Source organism: Grammomys surdaster, unplaced genomic scaffold (genome assembly GCF_004785775.1).
Source record: "Grammomys surdaster isolate TR1022 unplaced genomic scaffold, NIH_TR_1.0 259, whole genome shotgun sequence".
Classification (NCBI taxonomy): domain Eukaryota; kingdom Metazoa; phylum Chordata; class Mammalia; order Rodentia; family Muridae; genus Grammomys; species Grammomys surdaster.
This window is the reverse complement of record NW_021604700.1, coordinates 505533-526415: the sequence shown is the minus strand read 5'-3', so window position 1 is coordinate 526415 and position 20883 is coordinate 505533. Positions and strand designations below refer to the sequence as shown.

At 36.9% G+C, this 20883-nt stretch overlaps 1 protein-coding gene across 2 annotated transcripts in view; it reads left to right on the top strand.

Moving 5' to 3' along the window:
* Window positions 1–20883, top strand: part of Pla2g4a (phospholipase A2 group IVA) — a 137318-nt gene that overhangs the window by 71658 nt on the left and 44777 nt on the right. For both annotated transcript variants that reach the window (XM_028775733.1, XM_028775734.1), the window contains 3 exons: window positions 3278–3315; window positions 4705–4846; window positions 14856–14992. In XM_028775733.1, the coding sequence (XP_028631566.1) occupies window positions 3278–3315; window positions 4705–4846; window positions 14856–14992 (317 nt within the window). The remainder of the gene's footprint in view (window positions 1–3277; window positions 3316–4704; window positions 4847–14855; window positions 14993–20883) is intronic.

Here is a 20883-nt window from a genome sequence, read left to right as displayed (position 1 = left end):
TAGAACCTTTTCCAAATCCCTTTTTGGAAAGATTTAAGTTGAAATTTCAAAATGTGAAATTAGGCATAGTATCTTGGGATGTGGTCAGGCAATACTCCCATTGTTACATGCTAATTATTTTAAAGCCTGTCAGTTTTGACTAATATTGAACCACAATTCATCTGGGCATGTATAATTCATTTTATCCTAGAATGTTTGGAATATATTTTATTAGCTATAAAAGTAATATTTACATATTTCATGAATTAAGATTTGTAAAGTTAGGCAGAAGAAATGTTCTGTGGGTCAGACCACTCTAAGATTTTATATCTATTAGTAAGTTTATATTTCTTAAAAGAACAAGATTGTCTAATGTACTTCACACACATGAGCATTGACTCAGTATTCATTTGGAACTGATTACCCATCAGTTCCAGATACTATGAGTAGTACTTGGACTAGTAGTAGAAATCTATTGAAGTTCAGTGCACGGTGAGACAAAGGTTTATATAGGTTTTATTATCTTTTAAAGTTCATCCTGAATATCATCTATGAACTTATCTTAAACCTTTAAAAAGCTCCTGCTATTTTGTCTTCTTCCTATACCGCGAACCCCCAAATTAACAAATCTAATGTTTTCTAGCATCGTTTGATGATTATAAACTCATGCCCTTCACATTTCAAAAAGTACATTGTAGTTCTACTCGATAGTAACAATTGATCAGTAACTCCAACCTATGTTCTTATGGTAATTGGTATAATAAAAGTAATAACATAATTTTAAAATTATACAACCACGTTCAGGCCATTGCCTCCCTAGTTCTTGTGACAGTCTTAAGGGACATTATTCAGTACTGATATCATGGGTACTAATGTCAGAGGTCTTTCAATACAGCAGAGATGTACTCTTGGCAAAGGCACCTTTTCATAAATTTTGACTCTGTGGATATTAGCCTCTCCCTTTAAGTTAAACAAGATTTGTCTAATTAACATGATACAGTTTGGTTGGCTCTCAAGTAAGCTTGAGAAAATAAAACCTGGATTCCCCACATTGCATTGGTAGATGTTCTTGAAGCCTGCTGGGTATCCAGTAGGCATGAGAATCCCAGTTCCAACCCTATTGCTTGTTATACACATACATAACTTCCTCCAAGGCTTTCTTTAGTTTCTTGGCCATGGTGGATGTTGGATCTACAACACAACCAATTCCCAAAAAGTACAGTCAAAAGGAGTGTACCTTATTTTATTATTATTATTTGACTTTTTTATTGATTCTTTGTGAGTTTCACATCATGCACTGCAGTCCCATTTGTCTCCCTTTCCCTTTGTATTTATCTTTCTCCCTTGCAACCTCCCCCTCAAAAGAAAATAAAAAACAGAACAACAAAACAAAGCATAGAAAACATCTCGTAATGGAAGCTGTAGTGTGTCACAATGTGTCCCACAGTACACCCCCGTGTCCACACATCTTCACTTCAAATGTTCACTGTAGTGAGTCATTGGTCTAGTCTGAGGCCTCTGGCTTCTGCCAGTTCATCATCAGGAATGCTCTTGGTTATCCTGTTGTTTCCCTCTGTTATGAAGATCCTGCAGCTTCAGATCATCTGGATGAAACCTTTCACACACTACAGCAGTTCATAGATGATGTAGATTTTAGGATGGCCCAACTCAAAGATCTGGATCTAAGCCTGGATCATTGTTGGTCTGGTCAGCCCTCTGGCTCTCTCACATCTGCACCTCCAGGTCAAACTCTCTAACACTGCTCTGGTTAGCCCACCCAATGCTGCTGCTGGCAGGGGCAGAGTCAGCTCTCCCACTGTCATTACCTAGGGGTTGGCTCACCTGCATCTATGCCACCAAAGTCAGTTCCACTGTGTTGTGCAGTTGAGGCATGACAACCACTCTCACAAATGCTGTAGGTTGCAAAGGGTTGAGCTGGCTCTCCTTCTGGGCCAGCTCTCCCATTGGAGCTGGCTCACCCAAGCCTTCACCATCTTGTTAAACTCCACTGTATTGCCTAGTCAGGGAGCAGGGCCTGCTCTTCCACGTGATACTGCTGGTGAGGGGCAGATCTGGCTCTCCCGCTCTTGCAATCCCAGGGCTAACTCTCCAGGCATTTTTCTCATTTTATGAATCATAATTATGGAACTGAGTACTTTGTTTCAATATAGCAAGAAAACAACAAAGCAGATCCATTTCTGTTTTAAATGAAATTACCATTTTTGACAATTTCATACACACACACACACACACACACACACACACACACTGCATTTTAAATATTTCTCCCCATTCACGCTCATCTCCCTTCCACTCTTGCTGAACACCACCACCATGTCCTCCTTCATCTTCCTGCTTTCACTTTTTGTCTTTTTGCTTGTTTTTATGATGCACTGAGTTTAATAAGAGTTGCTTGAAGGAACATGGTTGAGAGTTTATTCACTGGAGCATGGGTAACTTACCAGTGACTATTGAGGAAAATGATTTTCTAACCATTACCTGCTAATAATTTCTCAAGAAAGTGTGGAGCACCATGAGTAACCCTCTTGTCTGTGGTGGAATATTGAGGGGTCCCTCCTTATACAGGTCTTGTAGAGGTAACCATAGCCTCTGTGAGTTCATACATGCCACAACACATGCAGAAGACAGTGTTTCATAGCAAGCTCTACCCATCTTCCGCCTCTTACATTCATTCCAACCCCCTTTTGTTGGTGTTTCTTGAGCCTTGCAGTAGGCAATAGAGATACTCTATTTTCAGCTGAACGCTCAACACAGTCAGTTATTTTTAGAAGTTTTACTAGTTATGGGTATCTTCATTAGCTGTTGCCCACTGCGAGCAGAAGCTTTTCTGACCAAAGCTGGAGAACACTAATTCATGAATATAAACAAATATTTAGAAGGCAGTTTGACATCATGTCCATTTAGTAAAACAACAGGAATAGATTTCACCCCAGGGCCTGTGATCTCCCCAGCCGCCATGGACTTTTGAACAGGTTTACAGGATGAGGCATGAATTCCCTTCTGTGGATCACATCTCAAATCTAATCAGAAAGCAGTTGATTACCACCATAACATCCATACTACTAATCAGTCAGAGGTAATTCTAGTACTTGCTAACATAATTTATTGTGTGGTATGTAACTAACAAAAATGGACAAATATGTCTATATAGAGAGATCAGTGTGGAACTCTCACTTTTTTTTCTTTGTTTAATCTGTCACTCAAATTTTATTTTGACTGTTTAATATCAAGCACATCTGTTTTATTACCTCATATAGTTAATATGTTCCTTTTATAGGTCACTGAAATGATTCTGGAAATGTCTCTTGAAGTTTGGTAAGTTTATTTATTTACTCAGATGAAGAATATTAAGTTATATTACTAAAGAAAATGGTTGGTGGGCAAAATAATTCCTAAAATTTTGAATATATAACAGTATCATTATAGTCTCCTTCAACTATCTGCTCATTTTAAAAAATACAAATGGCAGAGTTGTACATTTTTTCCTTACTTTTCCAACAATTTGGAAGCTGGGTAATAGTTGTCAGAATAAGAGCTTGTTTTCAAGGGCTCTTTTTCTAGTAATGTTTCTATTCCCATGGATATAATTAGTTTTTAAAGCCTATTTCCCATTGTTGCTTGACCACCTACATGTGTAAAAATTTCTTCCACATGCATTATGCTTGATGTGGTTTTATTTTAAGCAGGGTATATGTTTCTAAGATATTGTTATTACCAGTATTCAAAAGAAAGATTGTAAATACAGGGATTTCGATATCTTATAGATGTCCCTAAATTTGTGGGTATCTGGAGTTCTCTTATTTGAAGTTCTTTCCTATTTGAGGGAGTCCTCCATTAGACAAGGGTATTTATTAAGATAGTATTTCTGAAAAAAATGTTCCCTGGGAGCAAACACTTTGTGCTGTTAGTGAGTATTACGATGTTAGAGTGGCGGGGATGCAGAGACAAGAGAACTCCTGAGAATGTAATCTTGTAAAATACTGAACTAAAGACCCACAAACATCCTTCTGTACTGAAAGTCTTTACTCTGCTAATATACAATGTGAGTTGGCCACATCTCTATGGCTGTTATAAAACACCATGACCAAAGCAACTTATAAAAGAAAGACTTTGTTTGGGACTGAAGGTTCCAAAGGGTTAGAGTTCATGACGGTGGAGCAGAGGTAGCAGGTAGCAGGAGATGTGAGTAGCAGTTAAGAGCTAATATCCCCATCTATAAAGAAATTGTAGAGGGCACACTGGGAATGGCACAAAATGCAAACCCTGTCCCCAGTAAGATTCTTTTCGAAGCATCCTAATTTTCTCCAAACAGACACCAAATGGGGAGCAAATATTCAAGTACCCAAGACTTATGAGGGACATCTCACCTCTACTACATGATGTATTGAGGACTCTTATTTTACCTAAATATCACTGTTTTTTTTCAGAAAACATTTTTCATTTGTTCACATCTAAATACATATTGTTAATCTTTTTTTTTTTTCTATTTCGAGTTCAGTCTTAGATCATTGCTTGCCATAGGACACACACTGGTTCAAGAAAACTATCATGCTGTGTTCTTGTTTAAGTTGTTTCCTGGAAAATGGCTTGAGGGAAACAGTTGGCATGTATTAATGCACCTTTGGAGAACTTAGGAGGGGGGGATAATATAAAACAAGGCTTCTGGGAACCCTGGCTCATTGACTTTTCTGTTTTCCACCATAGCTCATGCCCAGACCTACGGTTCAGCATGGCCCTGTGCGATCAGGAGAAAACTTTCAGACAGCAGAGGAAAGAGAACATAAAAGAGAACATGAAGAAACTTTTGGGTCCAAAAAAGAGTGAGGGGCTTTATTCCACACGTGATGTGAGTCTGGAATTTTAAATGTTATTATGGTCTAATGTTAATCTTCTAGTATTTTCTCTGAATATATGGACATTATTTCTTCAGCTTTTGGAGTGGGATAGTGGTTCAAAAAAAACTTTGAGGAAGGTCCAACTGAATATTGATCATATTTGGTAAGAGCTAACAGCTATAGTAATTATTTCTAATTTGACTTTCACAAGTGTTAGTTCCTGAGAAAAGCTGAGAAGAAATCACAGAAAATTCCTCATGTTCCATTCACACGTGTGTATAATCACCCAGTCTGTTTCTCTAGAGAAACAGAACCAAAGGTATGGAGAGAAGGGAAGAGAGAGAGAGAGAGAGAGAGAGAGAGAGAGAGAGAGAAAGAGAGGCAGAGTTATGAAGTCCTGTGATATGCTATATGCAAGGCAGAATCCCAGGAAATACAGGGCTACAATTTAATCTGACTCCAAAGAATTTGATGTTATAACTATAAGTCAAGGGCTATAAGTCTAAGAATTAGGATGGTTGGGGTAGTGGGATGGTGCTGTTGTTATCATGCCTTAGAGAACCAAGGCTAGAGAACCAATTGGGATAGGTATCCAAGGGCAAAAAGAGATGGATTCATATTGAGCCATGTTTGTTCACAAAGATGACAGACATTATTCTTTATATAGTCCACTGATTTTTAACACTAGACTTCTTGGAAACCACACCCATAAATGAATGCAGAAATGTTTTATTAGCCTGCTGTCTGGATATCCCTTGACCCAGTGCAGTTAACACAGAATTTACCATCGCATTCTTGAACTGTTAGTCCTCCACATCAGAATGGTAGACTTGTTACCATAAACAAACCTGCAGTTAACGTAGAATTGCTCAGAGTCCACAGTTTACGTAAGGGTTTGTAGTTAACGTACATTTTATAGGTTTTGACAAATGTGTAATGACCCATGTCTACAGACTCAGGGGAGATAGTTTTGTTATCTTGAATACCCATTGTTTTCTATCTACATAATGCTTCCCCTCACATAACATCTGACATCTACTAGTCTTTCTTCTGGAAGTAAGATAATGTGAAGTCTTTTCAGACTGGATTATTTTATACAATAATAAAATAAATTTCAGCTTGTTCCATATCTTCTTATGGTTTAGTAGCTTCTTTCCTTTATAGAATTGAGCAACCTCCACTGTGTGGATATAACAAAGTTTGTATTCTCTCTCTTTTTTTTTTTTAAGTGGTTGTGAGCCACCATGTGGTTGCTGGGAATTGAACGCAGGACCTCTGGAAGAGCAGTCAGTGCTCTTAACCACTGAGCCATCTCTCCAGCCCAAATTTGTATTCTCTAATACAGGTTTAAACGTTTTCCCCTTTATTTTTATTGATGTGTTTTGTTTGGGTGTCGTGTCTGCAAGTGTGTCTGCTCACTGCACTTATGTAGCTCCGATGGAGATAAGAGGAGAGCTTCAGATCCCCTGAGACTTGAGTTACAGAGTTGTGAGCTGCCATGTGGATTCTGGGAATGGAAACCAGGTCCTATGGAAGAGCAGCCAGTGCTTTTAACTGCTGAGCTTTCTCTCCAGTCCCCAATGCAGTTTGTTTTTGTTGTTGTTGTTGTTTGTATGTTTTAAATAAGGCATACAAGTACTAATCTTTTTAGAAAAACCATCCCCAAGAGATGAACACAGAAATAAAATTTTCTTAACTAGCTTTCTAACATTCTTTAGCTGATTGAGTTGTACATAAAAAGAAGAGATTAAAAAATGTTTATATTTCAGAGGAAAGAGCTTCAAAAATTAACAAAGTAGTCAAAATGAGTTCTAGTTATCAAGAGTTCAGAATAAAAGAATTAAGAACAATTATTAACAGTACAATATTTGAGTTTTACTTTAACTCTTTTACTTAAATTACAGTGAATATTCAGTAATATATTATGTAACCTTCTTAGGGCCATTTATCATTCACTTGCCTATCTATCTATCTATCTATCTATCATCAATCATTCGCATCATCTACTTAATACACCCTGTATCTCTTCCTCTCAATTCTGTCTATCTTTATCAATGAAATCTATAAAGATAAATTACTACAATGATGAAATTTCTTGTTAGTGATAGATGAGAAATTCTTGGTTTATATCCATTAGCTTTTTCTATGAACTCAATATTTTAACTAACATAATTTTGTTCATTAAATCTATAAATAAGTACTTACACACACACACACACACACACACACACACACACCAGAATTTCAATATAAATGAGAATTAATAACTGAGTAAGGGCAACGGATGAACACCCACATGCCACAAGAAGTCAGGTTTCCAGTTATGTTTTCAGAGAGCCATGAGGTGCAAGGCCAGTTGCTAATGTTGGATTGCCTTTGACTTCAATGGAGCGAACTTACCAGAAAGATACAGTGATGTGACTTAGGAGTTTCTGCCAGAAGGAAATGAAGGGGAAAAGTGAAGCCTCCACTTAAATTGTTATTTTAAAAAATGCAGAGAACTAATTCTCTTTAATTGTGCATCTTCTTTGTTGGCCTGACAGATCTTTTGAAGAATTTATGACAAGATATTGTGTTTGGTTACTGGTATTTGGAGAAACTACAATCTTAGCAGATTACTCATTTTGTTTTGTTTTCTCCATTTGCTTTTAATGTAGATAACAAGCCTTTATCCAGCTGTTCTTCAGCTGCCTTTTGTTTCTGACTTTGGTATTGTTAGACCATTAGAACCTAGAAATTATATTTCAAGTTGTTTTGGTTTCTGTCGTATATCACTGATTGAAGACAGTTGTGCTAGCTCCTGGAGACATGGGTGGCAAGGGTACGTTCCTTACTTGGTGACTTTAAAGCCTTGTTTGACAGATATTTAAGCAAATGAAACTGATGTGTTAAGTGAAGTGAAGTGGAGGGATGCTGGAGTGGGTGGGAAGGTGGGAGAATACTGGACAGAACATGTCAAAGAAGCATGCTGGAATGAAATGGAGGTTCTCTACATTCATGGTCATCTCTACCCCTCAGAAGATCCTGACTGATAATCCCAGGCTCTCAGTCTAGCTGTTGTTCAGTTACTTGTAACTATTTTATCTTTTACTTCAACTTTCTCCTTACTCCATTTACAGCTAGTAACTTGGCTCCTAATCAAAGACAAGTAAAAGTCAAGAGCTAAGAGTTCCATAAATCAAAAGTAATGTATTTATGTCTTAGGTTGGTAAGGCTCTGTGCAGAATCTTACCTGTCCTTGGCTTGCCAGCCTGTTAATTTAATAACTCTGTCCGGGGGTCCATTTTCAGTTTCAAGCCATGTACTTTGGCTGCCAACATGTTGATGTTATTAGAGACAAGCTTTAACATGATGTGCAGGAATAAAAGTATTCCCAGGACAAAAAGTGCTAGCATGATCAAGCTATATATGCCATTCTTGAAGCTTGACCAAAAAGAAATACTGATCTCAGGCCATGGGTAATTTTATTAGCAGAGCAGCATTCTTGAAATTCATAAGCTCACTATGCAAAGTTAAAACATCCAGAGAGGTGGTAGAATTATGCCAAATACACTGCAAGTGTCTTTAAACTTTTTCCTTATTATAATGACTACCACTGTAAATTTTAGAACTATCACAAATTCTATGATATTTGCCATGACACTTGAGATGGCTCCTTACTCTTAAACTCTGAACATCCTTCCAATAATTTGAATAGGATAAAGAGCATCAATCCATTGTTCCAAATGCCTATCTAAATCTTCTTGTATATTGAACACATTAGTAACATTTTTTGCTAAATGATTAACAAAAGTAGCTGTTTTAACTTCCTGTGTCAAAGCAATTTCAAAAGCAATGGTGCTAGCAATTAATATAATTAAAACTGTTATACCAGCAATAATCAAGCCCACTACCCATTTAATTCTGCTTAAAGCCTGATTCACTTCTTCCAGTACTTGCAAGGTTTTTTCAGAAGATCAAGGTTCTGTGATACTCAGGGCAATAACACAAAAGCTGGTTGATAGTCCTTTGTAACTGACATGGCGTGTTTCAACACACTAACACAATTAGAAAGTGTGCAATCAATACAACTTACATTAAATACTGTAGAAGAAACAAAAGTAATTGTAACTTGAAAATTAAAAGAGCCTTAACACCTGTACTAACACCTGTTTTAAATCCAGATTCTGTCCCAACTTTATCTCTTGCTAACATAACCTCATAGAGAACTGCAGCTAACTTTCAAATATATTTCTGAATATGTCCAGAACCAGCCTTCCAAATGAAGACTGTTATTTCCAATATTGGATTGATTTCTAGACCAGTCCATGATTGAGTCTGAATAATCAGTCATCGAAAAATACAAGAGTCATTATAACTTCTCTTTTTGATTCTCTGTTTCACAAGGTCTAAAAACTTGAGACAATATAGCTTGTCCCATCAGGAGTGTAGGTAAGCAAAGTTGGGTCAGGAACATATGTCCAATGCAGCTTCCCAGTCACCATTGTCAGAGCACTCAGCAAGCTCACAGGTCAGCATCATTCTTTGTTCTGGCATCAGCATGTTTCACCCATCATTGCTCTGATAGCCATCATGCTCCTTCAGGATCCCTCAGAAAAAACACAAACATGCTCTCTTCCCCATTTTAAATACCTGATCAGGATCATGCCATATGCCAGTAAGTGAATCCTTCCCTTTCACAATAAAATATCCAATAATAAAAAAGTCACCACCTCCCAACCAAATAAATAAATAAATAAATAAATAAATAAAGCTCCATAAATCTTTCTTTTCTAATTTTTGGCAATGAGATTGACATGTACCAGCTCTGCCTTTCCTTCCTAGTTTCTCTCCTACTTTAATAAGGGGATTTCCTTTTCTTTCAAATGCAAAACCACATCAGCTCACAAGCGTTTCTTAGGAACCCAGATGTGTTAATTATGCTGGCCTTTTCAGGCCCCTCCCCATCCATGTCATCAGCTTCCACTTGAGTATGAATATTTTATACAAAACTATATGCATACTCTTCATATCCCACGTTGCATCTTTTTATGTTTCAGGCATCTGCATTCACTGTTCTATTGCATCCGTTCCTTAACAGATGCTCAAAGTGGCTTACTCTGCCTTGTCCAAACACACAGCTGCCAATGTCCTCCTGATGTTTGAAATGCTGTCTCTATACTTTGCAACATCTTCTTCATCATGGGTCTTTGATTTTCTTATCCAATCTCCTTGTTCTCATCTTTGATTCCATCACGAATGAACCTCAGAGAATCCCCAACTTTGCATCCCCAATATTGAAAACATCATCATTACTCCCTATATCTCCTCCTTCTCATTTTCTGTCTACCCAGATCACATTGATCTTTACAAAAAATGAATTTGATTGCGTTGTACTCACCTTTTGCACCTAAAGGTACATTGTTTGTTTTTTCGGAATCTATCATGATTTTACCTAAAAGTACTTGTGCAATTTGATGTTTGATTTTTCCATTAGAATATAAGTTTGATGAGGGTCATGCACTGTCTGTGATGTCAACTTGTGTGTTTCCAGTACCCAGCATAGCTCCTAAAATAAATTACTCAGTAAATATTTGATTTGAGTCACGAAATACAATTAGGCAGTAGTTGGCAACACCGGAGAGGTAGAATAGAAGAAAGGGAGGAGGAGGGGGACAGAAAGGAATATCGGGTCTCCAAAACAGAGGCACACCTATGTCTAGATGGTAATGAAGAGACAAAGGTTTAGCTGAGAGGATTAGACTCTTAAAGTAGACACATCTGTGGGCCATATGAGTATGGATTTCCAGTGGTCACTTATTCTTGGGGTTTCAAAGGAGTAGCTGAAGCAGGGCGGTGGTAGCCCACACCTATAATCCCAGCACTTGGGAGGCAGAGGCAGGCAGATTTCTGAGTTCGAGAGTTCAAGGCTAGCCTGGTCTACAGAGTGAGTTCCAGGACAGCCAGGACTACACAGAGAAACCCTGTCTCGAAAAAACCAAAGGAGTAGCTGAGGCTGCTACCTCTGATGCAGTATTTACTAGTAGAAAAAACATATTAAATCTTCCTAGAAAAATCAAATTTGGCTTCATATTTGCAAATGTAAGTAGCAGTTAGTATACTAACTGCTAAGCGTACTGTTTGTTTTTTTGTTTGTTCGCAGTAGATGAATAATGAGGTAATTTCTTTTCTCAGAAATAGTAGTCAAAATGTGAATTTCATGTATTTGAAGATGGCTTCTAGAATTCTGGTTTGGCACTTATCTATCCTTTTCTCTCTTATCAAAAATAATCAGCTTAGACATAATCCACACCACAGACTATACGATCAATAGTGTCCATTCCATAAAAACAAGATTTTTTTATTATCATGTTAATCTTTGTATCTTTTAATCTGTTCTTCTCTTCTCTAGATAAAGATCTTCACGTTCTCATCAGTATTTCATAGGTACCCTCTAGGTTTGGGAGACTAGGTTGTTTCCCTCAAGAACTGTCTTAAGTAAACCTCAAAGTCAGGATTGTCCCATCCTGCTCTTGCTTTTTAAAAGGAGACAGCGTTCAGTGAGGGACTTGATGAGTTTAAATCTTGAGTGAACTTAGGCACACACTGTGTTACTTGTGCTTCAGCCATAAAATAGAGATGATATCTCTCATAGAAATAGACATAAACGGCTAGGATGTATCTAGTAGAATGTGCAGAGTACACCGTAGTTATGCAATAAAATGGTTCATCATAAACACTGTTGGGAGTTGTTGATTGCATAGCATCCTGTGACAATAATTGTTAGATGTAATATCCTCAGTTTCCTGCCTGGAGAATGAGCTAGTCAAATAGTTACGATTTCTAATAGTCTACAAATTTGTGCTCCTAAATACTCAGCTTTAAAACAACAACAACAACAACACAACAACAACTGCTACTATTGTTTTTGATCATTTGGATTAGAAATCTTTCTGAATCATGTATCTTCATGTTCAGATTGGATGGATTTGGGCTTTCTCATGTTAGTAACCTTTAAAATCATCTGCTATTTTGCATGCCCTATGTGTCCACTTGAAACAAATTCTTTAAACCATCACATTCTCTTTCATCATTGTTGCTGTCAAGTTTAAATCTGATAAGCAAGCTTGCAACTGGAACAAAGTCTCTAATTTGAGTAACTGTTCCCCTGGTGAAGGGCTAAGGTGAGTATCTATGAGTAAGACATCTAAGAGTTTTGTTGAAGAATGTTTGGTGTGTTAGGATTGTTCAGAGTCCAGTATTTTAAATCTGATTTTAATCAGATGAAAATTTGATATGAATTTGTATGATAAAAATTAATCAGATGAAAACTCAGATTTTCTATGTGAAGACAAATGTTACTGTATGGTCTCTTTGTTCCTGAACGTTGACTGGGGTCTACAGTGTGAAGTTAGAAGGGTGGAGAAATGAGAGAAGATCCAACCTTCATCAGAGAGTTACAACACAGATGTTTTTCCTTAACAGTTATTAGCAGTTATAGTCACAGGGTACTCTGCAGTCAACAACAACCCCCAACAGTGTCTATGAGGAATGTTTTTAGTGTATAACTACTGTCTCAGCCATTTGTGTTCATTTCCTTGATTCTATGAGAGATATCATCTCCGTGTTATGGCAGAAGCACAAGCAACACAGTATGTGTTCACATTCACTCAAGATTTAAGGACTGTGTTTCATGTTAAACAAGTCACTGTAGACAAACCAGAATTTTCCTTTGATAAGGAACATTTTAGTCTAATGCTTGAGTACTAGAACCTCCACCAAGTAAGCTTTCATCTGCTCAGTTCACCTTTCCAGACTCAACAAAGGACATTCTATACTGCCTGCTCTGAAACAGTCTCTAAGAATTAATAGAGTGTGAATCAATAGTGCAAAGGTCACTTGAGAATAAAGGGGAAATGAGAGGGAAAATGTTCTAGATGAAACATACAAACAGGATAACATTATTCCTAACAGCTCAAGAATCTTTCCACAACCCACTTCAGAAGCTGTTTTGTTCTGCCTTTCTTCCATCTGTTATTTTCTCTAGCCTTTGCTTAACGTTCAGCTATGAAATATGAAAATTGAGAATTGGGGATACAGAAATGAAAACATGTATGAGAAATAATGGTGCAGGGACTTAGGGGCAGGTGTAGATTTATGGTAAGTCATGTTGCTTACCTTAGCCACAGATTACTCTCTGTCAATGGGTGGCCCTCATCCATGAAGCTGGAGGACAGAATAAAACAAAAGAGTGTAGGCTGCCTAGTCAGAAAGGGCTTACACAGTATTTCTTTTGGACTTTGTACCATCAGCTTTTCTGGGCCTGGACCTTGCTGGTCCATACTGCAGGTTTGGACTTTCTATTTTCTCCAATTGTGTTAACCACTTTCTTATAATGAACGTCTATCTCTATAGACACACATTGTATTGGTTCTGTTTCCTTACTGAGCCCTAACACAGTGCCATGGAAAAATGCCTTTTGTGATGGTTAGATCCTGGAGTCTATGAAAATGTCAAAGCCCTTAAGCATCTCAGAGCTTTCTTCTCAAAGGAAGAAAATCAATTGCATTTGCAAACACATACATCAAGAGAGATGAAATCAAAATGGACCTTTTGGTAAAGGCAAGTTCATTTCCTGTAATCATACCAGAAAGTATGTGAGATATTTTTGGACACATTTATACACAAATATTAATGATGTTAGGTCCAAATATAACCCAATACTTAACATTTCTTATCTGATTTTCTTCAAATAGCAACCAGGACTAACAGATGCACACATTATTTCTCTGGATGTTATTTCAGAACTGACTTTAGAAGACTATTTTAGCATCCAAATTTACTCTTCATGTATCAATTCTTAGAGATTGTAAAAGGGAATGCAGTGTAGGATGCCCTTTGGGGGAGTCTGAAAAGGTGAACTGAGCAGATGAACCCTTACTTGCCATAGTTTCTAGAACTCAATGAAATCATGCTGATACAATTTGATGTTATATATGAGTATAAAATACAGTTTGTCTATGCATCTGGGGATCTCTCTCTATAAACACCATCCTTTTCAATACCAATGACAAAGAGGAAGGAGAATGGCTTTTGGCATTAGTTGTATCTTAGCTTGAGTCTTGGTTGTTATGGAGTCTATATTGTGGGCTCTTAACCCTTTTCAAGTGGAAACAAAAACGGCTTCTTAACACATGCCTGTTATTGGTAGCACCAGATCTGTTACATTGTGTTAAAGATTCTCCCTGTAAACATCCCTTGAAAGTTAGCTGTTTGCTCAACTGTAGGTTTACCAGCTGAGAGACTGGTAAGTAACAATATTCTTTTTCGGCCTTTATGGGATGTTTGAGAGACCAAATGAACGAACACCCTGAAAGCAAGGAAAACAAGCTATAGACTACAGCAGGTTGAACAATCATAGAGCTTGGCTATCGGTGTTACTATAACTATTATTAAAATAATATCTGTTTTCCATTGTCTATGATTCTTGATTTTTTAAGATGAAACACATTCTTGGGTTGTGCTCTCTTTTGAGAAAAGTTAAGTTATTTATTTACTTTACATCTTGATTGAAGCTTCCCCTCCCTCCTCTTTCCTCAGTCCTCTCCTTCTCTCCAACTCTCCCTCCTCCTGTTTTTCCCAGAAGAGGGTAGGCCTTCCATGGTTGTCAAGCAGCCTTGGTATATCAAGTTGTAGTAAGACTAGGTGAATTTTCTTCTACTGGGGCAAGAGGAGGCAGCCCAGTTAGGAGAAGGGAGTCCAAAGACAGGCAATGTAGTCAGAGACAGCCCTTGCTCCAGATTTGGGACCAACCAATTACTGGCTCAGCTTGAGACCCATGCCATCAAACACTTCTTGCAAAAAATTAAATTTACGAAATAAAATGAAGAAACATACAGAAGAAAATTCAGTGCTACCAGTGCATGAATAATATGTTTCTTTATATTAAAGTGGAACATGCTTAACCTTAAAGTTGAAACTGAAAAGAAATTAATCTATAGTTTCTGCTGTTTGTACAATCTCTGTGTTGTTTCATTTTAGGTGCCTGTGGTGGCCATTTTAGGTTCAGGTGGGGGTTTCCGGGCCATGGTAGGATTCTCTGGTGTGATGAAGGCGCTGTATGAATCAGGAATTTTGGATTGTGCTACCTACATTGCTGGTCTTTCTGGCTCCACATGGTTAGTATACATTTTTAATTAATCTGAATTTTATTTTTCTAAAGGTTTATAATTTTTCTAACTCAAACATTAGGAAAGGAGGATTTAAAAAATTGAATCTTCATATTACTGAAATGTTTCAGTGTGATGCTACCATCAGTTTAAGAATGTCTTATAATAAACATTTATATCTAATTAAGGCTTTGACTCTTGGTTTACTCTTTAAAGCCAGTTTTGACTAACATTGTAGTTAGGGCATAAAATAGGAAGGATAGCCTAGTTGAAGATAATTTTAGATAAATATGACAGTAGTGGAATAGTATACTCCACCCATAATTAATTTAATCTGTCTATAATTTGCTGATTTGGAGTCCTCCAGAAACATGTCTAAGTCTATATGATTCACTAGGTATTCATCTTCCTCTTTAGGGCAAATAGAAAAAAAATGTAAGATGCTATAGACTACAGAAGAGGGAAAATGGCTCTGGGCAGCACAGATACAGTAGGCTGCATTGGTTCTTATTTAACTAAATATTAAACTCATCATTTAATTCTACTTAAATTCCCCTGTACTAGGTGGATAGCTATGGCATTCATATGGTTAACATTTTTGTCCTGTGGAATTACCACTTGGTGAATAATACTTATATAACATTTTCAGAGAAACACTACATAGTTTTTGGTGTGCCCAGCCCACACCAACCCACTGAAAAATCAAACAGACCGCTGATCTTTTACTGGCGCACACCTTTAATTTAAGAGCTCAGGAGGCAGAGGTAGGTGAATCTCTGAGTTTGAGGCGAGCCTGGTCTACAGAATGAGTTTTGGGGACAGCAGCAGCTACACAGAGAAACCATGTCTCAACCCCCATCTAACCACCCTCCCAAAAATCCAATCCCTTCAGAAAGAAAATCAAATAGATGGTCTTCTTCAGAAATCTCAAATAAATTGTAATAAGATGTATCACCTTATAACATCTGTCTCTGGCCTAGAAGGGCAATTTAGTTATTTAGCCATAAAGAAATTCATGTGTCATCCTATTGTAGTTTTTATGTTTAGCATTTTTATAGTATCTGTGTCATTTCATCCCATGAAGTGGATTTTTTTTTTAAATTTTTAGCTAAAGAAAAATGGACTCACAGGCCAAGGATTTTTTTCATCTCTTTATGGAGCAGCTTTAAGGTCTATATCCTAACTTTTGGTACTAAATTATAATCTTCTCTTAGAGATTTGTACATATGCTATGATGCTAGTGCCATGTTCTAAGTACTTGGGCCAACCACCTACTTCTTACATATTATATAGAGTTTCCTATGTAGATAACCTAGAGTTGTTAATTTTTTTCCTAAGTCTTTTGAACCAGATTCTGTGATTAAATAACCAATAACCCAGGGCCGCATTTGCCACCTTCACTGTACCCTCAACCTGATTTATGTCTTCTGATGGAAGGGTGTAGCCCATCATTATTCTTTCCCTTGAAGGAAAGAGCACGCACCTGCCTGTTCAATGAGTAATGTGAAATAAACACTTGGACCCTATAGTTGAATCTCTTTCTTAGTAATTTTGTTATTTGCCTCTGCATGGTTTTCTTCACTCAATATTTATTAGATCCTTGGTGCCCTTTACTGACTACTGCGAGAAGTCTATTTTCTTAAATGTACCCAATAAGTGATGTCTAGGCCTTGAGCACTGACTTGGGGAAGAATCACGTACTTGTGACATGGGTTAGACTTGTAGTCATTACCTTCATCATTGATTTGGCCAATCTTGTCTTACATGACCTTGTCAGGAACCCGAGAACTTGTCATATGAAATGTTAGAGAGTTTAAAATTTGTACACCCTCCTACAGACATGATGTTGGCTCTACCCCCTTTTCATTTGAATCTTAGCTTTGCCACCTTTATTTCATTTTCGTGAGAGACCTAGGGTCTTTAAAGCTTTGTAATACATGTTCACTCACATATGTCCCCATGTGTGCATATTGTATATATTTTCTTTTATTTCTTTGGTGAAGTTAGGAGCTAAGGGGTGTGATATGTCAAATATACTGTCCTTCTTTTAGGTTCTATGTCATCTCCTCCGATTGCTCTCTCTTCTGTGTCTCCATTATTTGCTTACATGGATTTCTCTTTGGTGCTCGGCCTCTTGCATGACCTCCATGTCCACAACAAGCTTCAACAATTCTACAAACCTTTACCACTTAACCACTTGAGTTATTGTAACCAATAGTTTAATTTGTAGAGTCCTGAGAAGAGCAAAATGTGACAAAGAAAAGAGGAAGAAAACTAATAGAACCAGCAAGAATCCCTGAGAGAGGAGACTGAAGAGAAAGATGAGTCCCAGAGCACAGGAAGAGGAGAGCTCTGGGAAACATGCTAGCCTGAGTTTGGAAAATGTTTGTGGTTATAGTTAGGAATCACTTAATTCAGTTAATTGATATCATTTCAGTCATGAAATTACATGAAACAAAGCAGAAGTTCAAATGTGGCAATGTGAATGCTTGGACAACATGGGTCAGAAAGGAGAAAAAAATGGACAGTCATTGTTTGAGGAGACTACAGGGCTTCCTTGTTTTGTTTTGGAAATTTAAGAGACTTGCATATTGATGTAGGTGTCTGAGGTGCAGGGAACAGCACAGAGAGGTAGTTAAAAGACAGGAAAGGAAAAGGTCATAAATCACAAACAGAAAAGATTTAGAGAGAGAGAGAGACAGATCGCAAAGTAGAGGGCACACACAGGGAGAGATGAACTATGAAGAGAAAGCTGGGATACAAGAGGGGTGAGGGCAATTCTTGTTAATGATCCTTCTTTGAATAAGATAGGTCAGAAAATAAAACAAAGAATTCAGAAAGACTTGGAAAAACAATGTGCGCTTCATTGCTCTGTAATGCTTCATATTCTATGGAGATGTGACCATAATTTGGCAGAAATGAGATAGTATAAATATATGTGGAGTAGCCCTGGACCTCCCAGACAGTTTTCTGTGGTCACAAAATTCAGTTTCAGGTTAGACAAAGCTTCTTTTATGACTGTAGCTACCTTTACAGTAATTATTTCTGAAATTATTTTTGGATGATTCCTATGACTCATTAAATATAATGAGTTAGCAAGGAGAGTCATGATGCTAATTCCGTGTTCTCTTGCCTAGGCTGTTAACAAACCTCTCTCCCACAGAAAAGCTGTTGTCTTGTAGCATTGGAAGAGGCTATATAATCTTAATTACCATATTTGTTCCAGATTACCTTCTAGAAAGAAATCAAAGTGTGTCTCTGTCTATAGGCAATAATAATAGTGTCCTTTCAATTAAATTAGCTAACATTAACATTGAAAATGAAAGTGTTCACTAGCAGGGAGGATTCCTAGAACAATGTGGAGGGTCTTCTTAAGTTATACAAAATTTTGGTTGAGAAAGAGAATTACTTTGGCACATTTTTTGAAAGCCTGTACGTATGCACCCAAGGATTCTAATTCAGCAAATCCAAGGACTGGTACTCTAATGCTTTGAAATATGCACTGTGGCCTATTGTATTTGAAGATAGGGACTACATTGAGTTTTTACCCTCTGGAATGGTATAGCATTGAAAAATTTATACTTAAATGATTTTATGTAGAAATAATAGAAATAATGAGGTTTCTTCTATAAAGAAGTTGAAAATTATAAGTAAATACTTACAGATTTTTACATGAATAAATATATGACCATTTCATTCACTGATTTATACATGTTCTGCCAAAGATACTCTTTAGAAACTTGATTGATATATTTGGGATCAAAATTAAGGCTTAAGTGTGGAATCATATCTTGCAGTGACATATGTGAACTTCAGGGGTTCTTGTATGCAGAAAACTGGATATATTTAGTTCTGAATCAATCCAAGGAGAAAAAGCAAGGCATTTAATCTTAAAGTGATTCACAGAAAAGTTAGTTGCCTGTCAATCTATTTTTAGCTACCACTCTAGCCAAAATTCTAATCCAAGTAGACAATGATATCATCAAAAAGATGTCCAGCTTACTCTGATGAATTCTAAAGAATATGTATTCATAAGGTAAACAATAAAGGCCATTAACTTGGAGCTTACAGTAAACTATTCAAGGTTTTTGTGTTTTGTTTTTTACACTGGAACTTAAATTCCCCAAAAAAGAGCTTCCTAAGAAAAATGGAAAGTAGAGAGAATGAAACTGAATAACTACTTCTTCTTCTGGAAGGATAGTGGCAGAGGGAGAAGGTAGCCCTTCTCCATGGGATTAAGAGAGCAGTGGGCTCACATCGCAGTACAATATATGCATTGTATTCCTGAGGAAAGGCTTTTTTTAACTTGCAGGAGGGATAGATTAATGTTGAGAGAAATACAAGGGAAGAGGGAGCCTTTAGATCTTGCTTGAGGCAAGCCTTTGGGAAGAGTACTTGTTACAGTTTATATTGATTCATTCACAATTCAGCTAAATGTAGATGAAGAAGTTGTATGCAGTGTACATAGAATTTGGATAATTATATCTGCCAGTGTACAGTAAGGAATGATGATTTTCAGTGACAGAATGACCACATCAAACCCTTTTCACTTGGGTTTAAAAAAATCATTCCGTGACTCAACTGCTCCCCGATGTGAAGCTTTACTTGCCTTACTCACATTTATCCTTTCTCATTCAGGGAAAGACCTAATGTTCTTTGTCATAAAACAGACTAAATTTGGTACATTAAATATAGAAATGAAAGAAAGAGAAATGTAGTTTGAAGAAAAAAATGGATGCTATAATAACATTTGTGGGCATGTGACACTTTAAAGCAAAGTTTTCTAGACTTCAAAAACATGCAATCTGTGTGAAGGTAAATAATACACATTTTGATAAGTTACAGACATCTATGTGGAGGTAAAATTATTCTTAGTAATTTGTGTTAATTTTTTGTTTGCTTTGGTTTGGTGCTGGGGATTTAACTGAGTCTCATACATGCTAGCCAAGTGTTCTACCACTGAGCTAAATTCTTAACTATTCTTGGTAATAGAACAAATAATTTCTTTATGAGGCCAGTCACAAAGAATGAGCTATATTTTGAATATTTTCAGAGCTGAGGTTCCAAATAGTGATTTATTTTCAAATATTTTGATGTTCTTAAATATAAACCACTATAGTTACAGATGCATTTATTAAGCTTAACAGTGTTCAGGAATTTGGGTTCTTATTGATGTGTATGAATCATCATGTAGATTTTTGGATAATTATCCAAGTACATGGAGATTGTATTTTTAAGTGCTCTATGTTGTACTTTTATAGTCATTTGATGATTGTACTAACCAGAGTTCAGGGTAAGTTTTTGATGACGTATCTGTACCAGGTGTTGGGGGAGTTAGAAATTCAGTTGATATGATGAAAACATTTCAGTAGTTTTTCTTTTTTGTTGTTGAACATCTGTTTTGTCTGTGATCTTTCATTTTTATTCACTAATTTATTTTTTCAATCTATTATTTTCAGCTTGTTTATAAGAAACTTTGCATCCAAATGGACATTCTAATTGACTATTTAGTGAGAATAATTTTGTTCAGTAAGGACTAAGGTCGTGTGAAGTCATTAAAATCTAAAGCCTACACTTTGGAGGCACTGGGAGTAGCTTTACAAGTTCAACACTAGTCTAGGCTTTATAGTGAGACCACGTCTCATAAAGCCAAACAAACCAGACATGGTGATGAATGCCTTTAATCCTAGCCCTTAGGAGACAGAGGTGGGGGTAAGTTTGAGGCCAGTCTAGTCTATCTCTTAAGCAAGACAGCTAAAGCTACATAATAGAGAAACCCTGAAAAACAAAACAAAACAAATAAATAATAACCAATCAATGAAGAAAGAAATAAAGCTTCCAGAAGATCGGACATGTTTTAAATCCTAATTCTCTTTTATTAATTGATTATATGGACATCT